General features: G+C 45.1%; 1 protein-coding gene across 1 annotated transcript in view; it reads right to left on the reverse strand.

Annotated features, from left to right (window-relative positions):
• Positions 1–13,926, reverse strand: part of LOC115104398 (sodium/potassium/calcium exchanger 3-like) — a 95,417-nt gene that overhangs the window by 10,320 nt on the left and 71,171 nt on the right. The window contains exons 4-10 of the mRNA XM_065006203.1: positions 11,468–11,542; positions 10,428–10,512; positions 9,784–9,887; positions 7,398–7,472; positions 4,560–4,585; positions 259–312; positions 1–41 (exon numbers count right to left, since the gene is read on the reverse strand). The exon at positions 1–41 is cut by the window's left edge and continues 93 nt beyond it. Of these exons, the coding sequence (XP_064862275.1) occupies positions 1–41; positions 259–312; positions 4,560–4,585; positions 7,398–7,472; positions 9,784–9,887; positions 10,428–10,512; positions 11,468–11,542 (460 nt within the window). The remainder of the gene's footprint in view (positions 42–258; positions 313–4,559; positions 4,586–7,397; positions 7,473–9,783; positions 9,888–10,427; positions 10,513–11,467; positions 11,543–13,926) is intronic.

Genomic DNA, 13,926 nt, shown 5'->3' on the forward strand with positions numbered 1-13,926 from the left:
TCTTCCGCCGGTCAAAGTAGCGCCTCGCTCTGCCGTTAAACCTACACACACAAGTGATGAACATTCAGAGATAATGAGAATTGAGTAGAAAGTATTCAAGAGTTTACAGAAGAATGCAGACTTTCCTGTGAGTAAACAGTGTAATACATTTGCCTCAATGTACAGTATCTAAATGACTGAATAGCTCTTGGTCCAGATGGGAAGTGTGTGTGTTCGTGGTGTGTGATGATGTGAGCGCCAGATGATGCTCATACTCACTTCATGATTAGAATGTAGAAGAGGTACATCACGTTCAGGACTAGAGACTCCCACCTTGGATACAATATAGAATAGAATGAATCCAACTTTATTGGTTGGAGCGAGCGGTCGCATCCGCACTCGGTCCGCAGGTAGTATTACATTTCATTACATTTCATTATAGTACAACGGTTTGATTTGTCTAATCTTAGCAATTTCTTCTTAGCTAGCTACATAGCCGTCTTTGTATCAAAGATAATTGCGTAATTATCGTATTTCGTCGTCCTAACGTAGTCTACACTGCTATCTGCCCAGCAGCTAGCCAGCTAGCTAACGTCCACCGTCTACCGATTAGCAGCACAACTATTCACTCAACTGAACGACTTGATTAGTGTAGTGTTAGCTAGCTACATAGTTGTCTTTGCTGTCTTCGTATCCAAGATAATTGTGTAGTTTAGAGTGTGTATTTTTAGTGTGATTATCTTAATTTACCGAGGTTAGCTAGCCAGCTATTTGTCGTCCTTAACGTAGGAGACACTGCTAGCTAGGCAACAGCTAGCCAACGTCTACCGAACAGAACTTCCGCACTCAACAACCCGGTCGCATTTCGCTTCGCTCCACAGGTAGTATCACATTTTCATTTCATTTCATTACAGTACAACGGCTTGATTTGTTTGATCGTAGCTAGCTACATAGCTAGCTACATAGCCGTCTTTGTATCAAAGATAATTGTGTAGTCTAGAGCGATTTCCTAGGTTAGCTAGCCAGCTATTGTCGTTCTTTTAACGCAACGTAATGTAATCAACACTGCTAGCTAGCCAGCTAGCCCCGAATAGCAGCACAGTAGAAACTATTACACTCAACGGAACGACTTGATTAGTGTAGTGTCAACAACGCAGCCACTGCCAGCTAGCCTACATAGTCAACAACGCAGCCACTGCCAGCTAGCCTACTTCAGCAGTACTGTATCATTTTAATCATTTTAGTCAATAAGATTCTTGCTACGTAAGCTTAACTTTCTGAACACTCGAGACGTGTAGTCCACTTGTCATTCCAATCTCCTTTGCATTAGCGTAGCCTCTTGTGTAGTCTGTCAACTATGTGTCTGTCTATCCCTGTTCTCTCCTCTCTGCACAGACCATACAAACGCTCCACACCGCGTGGCCGCGGCCACCCTAATCTGGTGGTCCCAGCGCGCAAGACCCACGTGGAGTTCCAGGTCTCCGGTAGCCTCTGGAACTGCCGATCTGCGGCCAACAAGGCAGAGTTCATCTCAGCCTATGCCTCCCTCCAGTCCCTCGACTTCTTGGCACTGACGGAAACATGGATCACCACAGACAACACTGCTACTCCTACTGCTCTCTCTTCGTCTGCCCACGTGTTCTCGCACACCCCGAGAGCTTCTGGTCAGCGGGGTGGTGGCACCGGGATCCTCATCTCTCCCAAGTGGTCATTCTCTCTTTCTCCCTTACCCATCTGTCTATCGCCTCCTTTGAATTCCATGCTGTCACAGTTACCAGCCCTTTCAAGCTTAACATCCTTATCATTTATCGCCCTCCAGGTTCCCTCTGAGAGTTCATCAATGAGCTTGATGCCTTGATAAGCTCCTTTCCTGAGGACGGCTCACCTCTCACAGTTCTGGGCGACTTTAACCTCCCCACGTCTACCTTTGACTCATTCCTCTCTGCCTCCTTCTTTCCACTCCTCTCCTCTTTTGACCTCACCCTCTCACCTTCCCCCTACTCACAAGGCAGGAAATACGCTCGACCTCATCTTTACTAGATGCTGTTCTTCCACTAACCTCATTGCAACTCCCCTCCAAGTCTCCGACCACTACCTTGTATCCTTTTCCCTCTCGCTCTCATCCAACACTTCCCACACTGCCCCTACTCGGATGGTATCGCGCCGTCCCAACCTTCGCTCTCTCTCCCCCGCTACTCTCTCCTCTTCCATCCTATCATCTCTTCCCTCTGCTCAAACCTTCTCCAACCTATCTCCTGATTCTGCCTCCTCAACCCTCCTCTCCTCCCTTTCTGCATCCTTTGACTCTCTATGTGTCCTATCCTCCAGGCCGGCTCGGTCCTCCCCTCCCGCTCCGTGGCTCGACGACTCATTGCGAGCTCACAGAACAGGGCTCCGGGCAGCCGAGCGGAAATGGAGGAAAACTCGCCTCCCTGCGGACCTGGCATCCTTTCACTCCCTCCTCTCTACATTTTCCTCTTCTCTCTCTGCTGCTAAAGCCACTTTCTACCACTCTAAATTCCAAGCATCTGCCTCTAACCCTAGGAAGCTCTTTGCCACCTTCTCCTCCCTCCTGAATCCTCCTCCCCCCTCCCCCTCCTCCCTCTCTGCAGATGACTTCGTCAACCATTTTGAAAAGAAGGTCGACGACATCCGATCCTCGTTTGCTAAGTCAAACGACACCGCTGGTTCTGCTCACACTGCCCTACCCTGTGCTCTGACCTCTTTCTCCCTCTCTCTCCAGATGAAATCTCGCGTCTTGTGACGGCCGGCCGCCCAACAACCTGCCCGCTTGACCCTATCCCCTCCTCTCTTCTCCAGACCATTTCCGGAGACCTTCTCCCTTACCTCACCTCGCTCATCAACTCATCCCTGACCGCTGGCTACGTCCCTTCCGTCTTCAAGAGAGCGAGAGTTGCACCCCTTCTGAAAAAACCTACACTCGATCCCTCCGATGTCAACAACTACAGACCAGTATCCCTTCTTTCTTTTCTCTCCAAAACTCTTGAACGTGCCGTCCTTGGCCAGCTCTCCCGCTATCTCTCTCAGAATGACCTTCTTGATCCAAATCAGTCAGGTTTCAAGACTAGTCATTCAACTGAGACTGCTCTTCTCTGTATCTCGGAGGCGCTCCGCACTGCTAAAGCTAACTCTCTCTCCTCTGCTCTCATCCTTCTAGACCTATCGGCTGCCTTCGATACTGTGAACCATCAGATCCTCCTCTCCACCCTCTCCGAGTTGGGCATCTCCGGCGCGGCCCACGCTTGGATTGCGTCCTACCTGACAGGTCGCTCCTACCAGGTGGCGTGGCGAGAATCCGTCTCCACACCACGTGCTCTCACCACTGGTGTCCCCCAGGACTCTGTTCTAGGCCCTCTCCTATTCTCGCTATACACCAAGTCACTTGGCTCTGTCATAACCTCACATGTTCTCTCCTATCATTGCTATGCAGACGACACACAATTAATCTTCTCCTTTCCCCCTTCTGATGACCAGGTGGCGAATCGCATCTCTGCATGTCTGGCAGACATATCCGTGTGGATGACGGATCACCACCTCAAGCTGAACCTCGGCAAGACGGAGCTGCTCTTCCTCCCGGGAAGGACTGCCCGTTCCATGATCTCGCCATCACGGTTGACAACTCCATTGTGTCCTCCTCCCAGAGCGCTAAGAACCTTGGCGTGATCCTGGACAACACCCTGTCGTTCTCAACTAACATCAAGGCGGTGGCCCGTTCCTGTAGGTTCATGCTCTACAACATCCGCAGAGTACGACCCTGCCTCACACAGGAAGCGGCGCAGGTCCTAATCCAGGCACTTGTCATCTCCCGTCTGGATTACTGCAACTCGCTGTTGGCTGGGCTCCCTGCCTGTGCCATTAAACCCCTACAACTCATCCAGAACGCCGCAGCCCGTCTGGTGTTCAACCTTCCCAAGTTCTCTCACGTCACCCCGCTCCTCCGCTCTCTCCACTGGCTTCCAGTTGAAGCTCGCATCCGCTACAAGACCATGGTGCTTGCCTACGGAGCTGTGAGGGAACGGCACCTCAGTACCTCCAGGCTCTGATCAGGCCCTACACCCAAACAAGGGCACTGCGTTCATCCACCTCTGGCCTGCTCGCCTCCCTACCACTGAGGAAGTACAGTTCCCGCTCAGCCCAGTCAAAACTGTTCGCTGCTCTGGCCCCCAATGGTGGAACAAACTCCCTCACGACGCCAGGACAGCGGAGTCAATCACCACCTTCCGGAGACACCTGAAACCCCACCTCTTTAAGGAATACCTAGGATAGGATAAAGTAATCCCTCTCACCCCCCTTAAAAGATTTAGATGCACTACTGTTCCACTGGTTGTCATTAGGTGAATGCACCAATTTGTAAGTCGCTCTGGATAAGAGCGTCTGCTAAATGACTTAAATGTAAAATGTAAATTGTCCACGCGAACAACGGAAGTGTGTCTTCAGAGCACCCCCAGCACACATCACACATACAGTTGAGATGAGCACAGGGGAATCTCATTCAAAACACACCATCGCAGAAACTTATCAACTGATTATCAACCGACTGAATATGCATTTTTACATACCACGTAACCTCCCCGTCGTAGATAAACTGTGAGGAGAAAGAGAGGGAAAAGGCAGAGATGTAATAACACAATCATTTCCAGTACTGATTATTAAAGCAATGCTATGTCTATCTTGACCACCAGAGGGTAATGCCAACTCCAGAACTTTCCTCCACGACAGAACCAGGACAAAAACACCTGTTACTCGACATCTGATTCATTACAGTCTCACTTAGCCAATGTCAAGTGGAAAAATACAGTACTTCTCTTTCTGCGGATGTATGTGCTGTGTCATCATGCTTCATGCTAAAAGGCTAACATATACCCAGAACTGAAAATGATTATCCAGTGAGGCATTGGCATTTCATACTACTATTATCCAGACTGTAGAGTTAAAGGCATGTTATAATTCCAGGTTGGCATTTATTGTCCTGAATCTTGCCCTGGAGGCAGCTCTGCAGACTGGTCACTAGCTGGCACAGCCACAAAGTCCTCAAATCTGATTTTAAACCTAACCTTTAACCCTAACCACATTGCAAACCCTAACCATAAATTAAGACCAAAAATATACATTTTCTTTTCATGTATTTTTACAATATAGACCACTTTGACTTTGCAGCTGGCCCATCTAGGGGAGTGATCGAAATTTACTAGGGGGCTGGTCCAACTTAAGATGTCCTAAAAAAATGCATCCCCTCCCCACAATAGCCTATATGTGTATTGGTTTTTAGGCTAATTCCTAAATTAATAATTGTCCACCTCATGGTCAGAGAATTGCATGCATAGGCCTTTAGACTTAGGATTACCTCTTTATTATAAGAACGTGAAATGTCAGAATAATAGTGGAGATTTATTTCAGCTTTTATTTATTTCATCACATTCCCAGTGGGTCAGACGTTTACATACACTCAATTAGAATTTGATAGCATTGCCTTTATATTGTTTAACTTGGGTCAAACATTTTGGGTAGCCTTCCACAAGCTTTGGGAGGCCTCCTTGCTCACACACACTTTTTCAGTTCTGCCCACAAATTTTCTATAGGATTGAGGTCAGGGCTTTGTGATGGCCACTCCAATACCTTGACTTTGTTGTCCTTAAGCCATTTTGTCACAACCAATGCTTGGGGTCATTGTCCATTTGGAAGACCCATTTGCGACCAAGCTTTAACTTTCTGACTGATGTCTTGAGATGTTGCTTCAATATATCCACATAATTTTCATACCTCATGTTGCCATCTATTTTGTGAAGTGCACCAATCCGTCCTGCAGCAAAGCACCCCCACAAAATGATGCTGCCACCCCCGTGCTTCATGGTTGGGATGGTGTTCTTCAGCTTGCAAGCCTCCCTCTTTTTCCTCCAAACATAACGATGGTCATTATGGCCAAACAGTTCTATATTTGTTTCATCAGACCAGAGGACATTTCTCCAAAAAGTACGATCTTTGTTCCCGTGTGCAGTTGCAAACTGTAGTCTGGCTTTTTATGGCATTTTTGGAGCAGTGGCATCTTCCTTGCTGTAGTCTGTCTGTAAACAATTGTTGGAGAAATTACTTGTGTCATGCACAAGGGTAGATGTCCTAACCGACTATAATGTTAACAAGAAATGTGTGGAGTGGTTGAAAAACTAGTTTTAATGACTCCAACCTAAGTGTATGTAAACTTCAGACGGTATATACATATAGAGCCTATAAGAGAAGCGTAGGCCTGACCCCAGAGAGAGAGAGATGCCGTAGCTATGACACCGACATGCATTTCTTCATGCGTCTGCTATACATATATAGGAGTACAGAAGGGGGCTAATTCGTACATTTTAGATCAGACTCTTTTGCATAAAGATATGCATTGATTAGAGCCTGTAAGTAAGCATTTCACTAAGGTCTACACCTGTTTTATTCGGCGTGCGTGACAAATACACTTTGATTTGATTTGAAGCATTAGATTCCAGGAGTAACTCTGGTAGGCCTGAAACAGACTTCCTCAGCTCAAATCAGTTGTAGTGATGTCCAATTTGTAAGTCGCTCTGGATAAGAGCGTCTGCTAAATGACTTAAATGTATGTAAATGTGCACTGCCTTAATAGCATAGGCCGGCAGTAGCTAAAGCTTGATAATAGCCACACCAAACCTTCACAAATGTTTTTTAACTTCATTCGGTTAATGTCAAAAGTCAGTCAAGCCATTGTTTAGGGGGAATAGGGGGAAGAGGGAATGAGGGGGGGTTTGAGGACAGACATCGCTCAGTTCTGCATCCAGGGCAAAATTCATAACAATAAACGTCAACCTGCATTGCAATAATACCATGTATGGAGGGTCAGTTCAGATGTCCTTTATCTACATTTAAGTCATTTAGCAGACAGTGTTGTGTTTAATTGGGAGGAGTGATGCGTGATGAGTCTGTCTGCACATCAGAGCAGGGTTCTCAGACAGACTGGTCCAGCTGATGTTCTGTCTGTATTCTGTCTGTATTCTGTCTGTATTCTGTCTGTATTCTGTCTGTATTCTCTTGACAAGTCTCAGCTTCTGTTTTTGTCTGTCTATTACCTCTCTCGCTCTCTTTCTCTCTCTTTCTCTCTTCCTCTCTCTCCCTCCCTCGTTCTCTTTCTCTCTCTTTCTCTCTCTCCCTCCCTCGTTCTCTTTCTATCGCTCTCTCTTTCTCTCTTTCTTCCTCTCTCTCTCTCTCTCTCTCTCTCTCTCTCTCTCTCTCTCTCTCTCTCTCTCTCTCTCTCTCTCTCTCTCTCTCTCTCTCTCTCTCTCTCTCTCTCTCTCTCTCTCTCTCTCTCTCTCTCTCTCTCTCTCTCTCTCTCTCTCTCTCTCTCTCTCTCTCTCTCTCGTATCCGTGCGTGTGTGTAGTTGGCCACTTACTGCAATGAGGGCTGCGATAGAGAGCGTGTAGTAGGCGGAGTCTCTGAGTAGTGTCCAATGGGAGAGCTTCACAGCCTAGAGACAGATGGAGAGAAGACAAACAGGACACAAACAAAAGACACAGCATTACCACACTGATGAACTGCAGTCAAGCATACCCTCATGAAAGCGCTTCGGCGCAACAATAACGATTATAGCTCCAGCTCCCTCACAAGCATACCGAGATACACAAAGAGCTCTTGAGTTGACTTGAATAGATCCCACTACGTACAAAGGACAAGCAGGCAGTGCTCACCTCCTCCAAAAAGGTGGCAGTGTATCCACTGATTTGACATAATGATATGCAGCACAGGCAGCCTACCACACAGTGACTAATGCGTTATAGAGCCTGTATTTAGCATGCAAATCAACCCACACACACTACTACAGTGCAAGACATATCTTCCTTAGAGAAACACAGTCAAGCCCTAGCCTGGTCCCAGATCTGTTTGTGCTGTATATCAAACTCCGATAGTCATGTCATGCTAGACAGCACCAACAGATCTGGGATCAGGCTATCCAAACTGTAAAGCTCATAATGTCTTCCTATGAGAAACATGTAGCCAAAGTCTGGTCCCAGATGTGTTTGCGTTGTATAGCCAGAATAGACCATACGAGTTAGCAAGATGGTACAAACTGATCTCTATAGTGAGACTTAAGGTGACTTTACAGTAATATACTGTTTCCTGGCAGTGTTAAGATGACTTTACAGTAATACACGGTTTCCTGGCAGTGTTAAAATGACTTTACAGTAATACACGGTTTCCTGGCAGTGTTAAGATGACTTTACAGTAATACACGGTTTCCTGGCAGTGTTAGTATGACTTTACAGTAATACACGGTTTCCTGGCAGTGTTAAGATGACTTTACAGTAATACATGGTTTCCTGGCAGTGTTAGTATGACTTTACAGTAATACACTGTTTCCTGGCAGTGTTAGTATGACTTTACAGTAATATACTGTTTCCTGGCAGTGTTAGTATGACTTTACAGTAATACACTGTTTCCTGGCAGTATTAAGATTACTTTACAGTAATACACTGTTTCCTGGCAGTGTTAAGATGACTTTACAGTAATACACTGTTTCCTGGCAGTGTTAGTATGACTTTACAGTAATACACTGTTTCCTAGGAGTATTAAGATGACTTTACAGTAATACACTGTTTCCTGGCAGTATTAAGATGACTTTACAGTAATACACTGTTTCCTAGGAGTATTAAGATGACTTTACAGTAATACATGGTTTCCTGGCAGTATTAAGATGACTTTACAGTAATACACTATTTCCTGGCAGTGTTAGTATGACTTTACAGTAATACACGGTTTCCTGGCAGTGTTAGTATGACTTTACAGTAATATACGGTTTCCTGGCAGTGTTAAGATGACTTTACAGTAATACACTGTTTCCTGGCAGTATTAAGATGACTTTACAGTAATATACGGTTTCCTGGCAGTATTAAGATGACTTTACAGTAATACACTGTTTCCTGGCAGTATTAAGATGACTTTACAGTAATACACTGTTTCCTGGTAGTATTAAGATGACTTTACAGTAATACACTGTTTCCTGGCAGTATTAAGATTACTTTACAGTAATACACTGTTTCCTGGCAGTATTAAGATGACTTTACAGTAATACACTGTTTCCTGGCAGTGTTAAGATGACTTTACAGTAATACATTGTTTCCTGGCAGTGTTAGTATGACTTTACAGTAATATACGGTTTCCTGGCAGTAGGCCTTTACTTCCTTACATAAAGGACAATCTGAGATCAAATCACTATGGCTGCACCCTATCATGTAAACGTTATGTCAGATGCTTCTACACCTGCATTGCTTGCTGTTTGGGGTTTTAGGCTGTGTTTCTGTACAGCACTTTGAGATATCAGCTGATGTAAAAAGGGCTTTATAAATACATTTGATTTGATTAGATGATTTCATCAGGGAATATATCATGTTGGATTCAGGCTTGGCACGGCATGGTGCAGGGATCTGGACAGGGAGAATACATGTTATAGTAGGCCAGTAAGGCAGGCTATGGCTCTACAGATGTGATACTGTAACTGTGGTCAGTTCATCTTCATAATGTATGGTGCACTGTACGGGCAAATGTAAAGGTACTCAATTTGTATACAGTATGGAGAACACATGTTGTTATGGATGTTCTTGGACAATATATATGGAAACTGTATGTAGCCTATATTTATATCTATAAATCTGTATTCTGTAGATATATGTGTGTACTGTATATATGCTACTCTGTATTGAGACATACAAGCAAGTCAAAATACCAAGAACTCATTCCGGAGCCACGTTTTTCTAAAATGACATAACAGTATGACATGATACCTGGCCAGCAAAGATTCCACACACTCCGATGATGCAGAGGATGTTGAAGACTGCAGACCCCACAATGGTCCCCACACCCACATCTCCTTTAGTGATGAAGACCCCTGCGGAGAGGGACACACATGTACACACGGTATGACACGGCACTTTGTCCTTGTTTAACATGCAGTCTACTCCGGCAGAGTCTGACGTCGCCAGTCTTAGCGGCGCTGTGTGTGTGTCCTCTGTGGGTGTCGTCGTCGTGTGTGTGCGTGTCTGTATGTGTGTGTGTGTGTGGTGGCCCAGGATGACTGGATGTGATACATTGACAGTGGGATCAAACAACTGCCCCCGGCTGTCACAACACATATAAACAGCTCAGCCACGTCAAAGGGTTAAACTAAACTACAGAGTCTTGTTCTAAAACCGTCTCTGTTTACAGTGAACACAACAGTCTGCTCCTAATCCACAGTGTTGTCAAAAGCGCCAATCTAAAATACTGACGTCAACGCATTGCTTCTCATCAATGTTCATTTCAACTCTATTAACATGCTGTTAATCCTTATACAGGTTCCTTTTCGACTGGGTCGTGTGTGTGTGTGTGTGTGTGTGTGTGTCCATGAAAGTGAGTAAGTATGTGTATTGCATGCGTGTGTTTGTGTTACCTATGACAGAGGTGAAGAGTTCAGGGGCGGAGCTTCCAGCTGCCATAAAGGTTGCCCCTGCTACATCCTCGCTGAGATGAAGACGCTAGAGAGAGAGAGAGAAGAAAGAGAGAAAGAGAGAGCGATAGAAAGAGAACGAGGGAGGGAGGGAGGGAGAGGAAGAGAGAGAGAAAGAAAGAGAGAAAGAGAGAGAAAGAGAGAGAGAAAGAGAGAGAGAAAGAGAACGAGGGAGGGAGAGAGAGGAAGAAAGAGAGAGAAAGAAAGAGAACGAGGGAGAGAGAGGAAGAGAGAAAGAAAGAGAGAAAGAGAGAGCGATAGAAAGAGAACGAGGGAGGGAGAGAGAGAGAGAAAGAGAGAGAAAGAGAGAGAAAGAGAACGAGGGAGGGAGAGAGAGAAAGAGAGAGAAAGGGAGAGAGAGGAAGAGAGAAAGAAAGAGAGAAAGAGAGAGCGATAGAAAGAGAACGAGGGAGGGAGAGAGAGAGAGAGAAAGAGAGAGAAAGAGAGAGAAAGAGAACGAGGGAGGGAGAGAGAGGAAGAGAGAGAAAGAGAGAGAAAGAGAACGAGGGAGGGAGAGAGAGGAAGAAAGAGAGAAAGAGAGAGCGATAGAAAGAGAACGAGGGAGGGAGAGAGAGAGAAAGAGAGAGAAAGAGAACGAGGGAGGGAGAGAGAGGAAGAGAGAAAGAGAGAGAAAGAGAGCGAGAGAGGTAATAGACAGACAAAAACAGAAGCTGAGACTTGTCAACAGAAGCTTCACTGTATATCAGTGTAACACTGTAATAAGATGCAAGTGGCACAGGATCCAATATGTCATTGAGAAGAATACCACAGCCTAACCCTTGACCCTGAACTGAACTGCGACCCTAACACACAGAAGGACAAACAGCAACATAAGCACATCTTATCCACATCCTGTTAAGCTGCCTCCCAAATGGCAACCTATTCCCTATATAGTGCACTATGACCAGGGCCCATAGGTTAGTAAACTACATATGGAATAGGCTGCCTTTTGGGATGCAGACTCTGTCTTTGTCCATACTTACCTCACATATCTTCTCCAGCGAAGGGACAAAGTAATCGTCACAAACCAAGGCCAGGGCAATGAACATATACATGGCCTGAAAGGAAATAGACACAGAGAGGAAAGATAACATGGGGGTGTTTATTGAGTAATAATTGGGGTGGACTTTTGTATCTTTTCTCAATGCATTTCTATCTGTAATATTGCGTAACATTCTGTAAACGGTATACTCTCCTGAACAGACCCGAGCAAATATGTTAGAGACACATGGATGGAAAACCACCATCTGAATTTCATAAGAACACACTGTAGATGATGTGTCAGTGATATTGGACTAAACATGGCTTTATACATGCTGATGGCTAGCCAACAACCTAACTGCAAATCCCACCAAATCATTATATCCAAATCTGGTTTACTATAATACAAAAATCACTGGTACACTAATATCCTTCAAAACAAAACGACAGACAGAATTAGTTTACCACCACAGCCACACAGACAGACAGACAGCCACACAGACAGACAGACAGAGAGACAGAGAGAGAGAGAGAGAGAGAGAGAGAGAGAGAGAGAGAGAGAGAGAGAGAGAGAGAGAGAGAGAGAGGTAATACAGGACAGAGGCAAAGAGAGCGAAAGAGACAGACAGGCAGAGAGAGAAACAGACAGGCAGAGAGAGAAACAGACAGGCAGAGAGAGAAACATACAGGCAGAGAGAGAAACAGACAGGCAGAGAGAGAAACAGACAGGCAGAGAGAGAAACAGACAGGCAGAGAGAGAAACAGACAGGCAGAGAGAGAAACATACAGGCAGAGAGAGAAACAGACAGGCAGAGAGAGAAACAGACAGGCAGAGAGAGAAACAGACAGGCAGAGAGAGGAAGAGATCATAGACACCACGCCGTGGTTGAATAAAAAGCAGGTAAAGAAAACCCTTCAACGTCACAGTGCCATTAGTCTCTGTCTCTATCAATGGGCCTGACCAGGTAGGAGGGGTGGGGTGGATTTGTTAATTTGGTGAATCAGGGGTCAGAGGTAAAGTACAATCCCTGTTAGAGATTTTAATCTGGGTGTGGAATGACATGGGGTTGAGATCAAGGTTAGAGACAACAACAGATGGCAGTTAACAGAGTTGTAATACTGTGGCGGTATGGCAGCCGTCTCTCTCTCTCTCTATCCAGCCATTAAGTCCCGTTATGTATGTATATATGTGTAAGTGTGTGTGTGTGTGTGTGTGTGTGTGTGTGTGTGTGTGTGTGTGTGTGTGTGTGTGTCTCTCTCTCTGTGTTTTCAGACACAGCAGCCTGTTGCTGTTGTCGGTTGGTTGAGTAAGAGCTTTTGATTGGTTGAGTTTTTTTGGGGGCGGGGGGGGGACAAGGGAATTCCAAGAAATGACATGATGTTTTGACAGCGGACTAATCCTCTCATGCTTACATGAGTGAATGGGGTCAACAAGGCATAATAGTGGTTTTTGGAGGGAGAGAGATACAGTGCCGTCAGAAAGTATTCATACCCACTGACGTATTCCACATTTTGTTGTGCTACAGCCTGAATTCAAAATGGATAAAAAAATCTATATAATCTTCACCCATCTACACACAATACCCCTAAATGACAATGACCATTTTTTTTGAAATGTTGCAAATGTAATATCTCATTTACATACAGTGGGGCAAAAAAGTATTTGTGCAAGTTCTCCCACTTAAAAAGATGAGAGGCCTGTAATTTTCATCATAGGTACACTCCACCTATGACAGACAAAATGAGAAAGAAAAAAATCCAGAAAATCACATTGTAAGATTTTTTATGAATTTATTTGCAAATTATGGTGGGAAAAAAGTATTTGGTCAATAACAACAGTTTATCTCAATACTTTGTTATATACCCTTTGTTGGCAATGACAGAGGTCAAACGTTTTCTGTAAGTCTTCACAAGGTTTTCACACACTGTTGCTGGTATTTTGGCCCATTCCTCCATGCAGATCTCTAGAGCAGTGATGTTTTGGGGCTGTTGCTGGGCAACACGGACTTTCAACTCCCTCCAAAGATTTTCTATGGGGTTGAGATCTGGAGACTGGCTAGGCCACTCCAGGACCTTGAAATGCTTCTTACGAAGCCACTCCTTCGTTGCCCGGGCGGTGTGTTTGGGATCATTGTCATGCTGAAAATCTCACGATACATGGCCCCATTCATTCTTTCCTTTACACGGATCAGTCGTCCTGGTCCCTTTGCAGAAAAACAGCCCCAAAGCATTATGTTTCCACCCCCATGCTTCACAGTAGGTATGGTGTTCTTTGGATGCAACTCAGCATTCTTTGTCCTCCAAACACGACGAGTTGAGTTTTTACCAAAAATATATATAGGTTTCATCTGACCATATGACATTCTCATATGACATTCTCCCAATCTTCTTCTGGACCATCCAAATGCTCTCTAGCAAACTTCAGACGGGCCTGGACATCTACTGGCTTAAGCAGGGGGAC

This window comes from Oncorhynchus nerka, linkage group LG21, assembly GCF_034236695.1.
Source record: "Oncorhynchus nerka isolate Pitt River linkage group LG21, Oner_Uvic_2.0, whole genome shotgun sequence".
NCBI classification, from domain to species: domain Eukaryota; kingdom Metazoa; phylum Chordata; class Actinopteri; order Salmoniformes; family Salmonidae; genus Oncorhynchus; species Oncorhynchus nerka.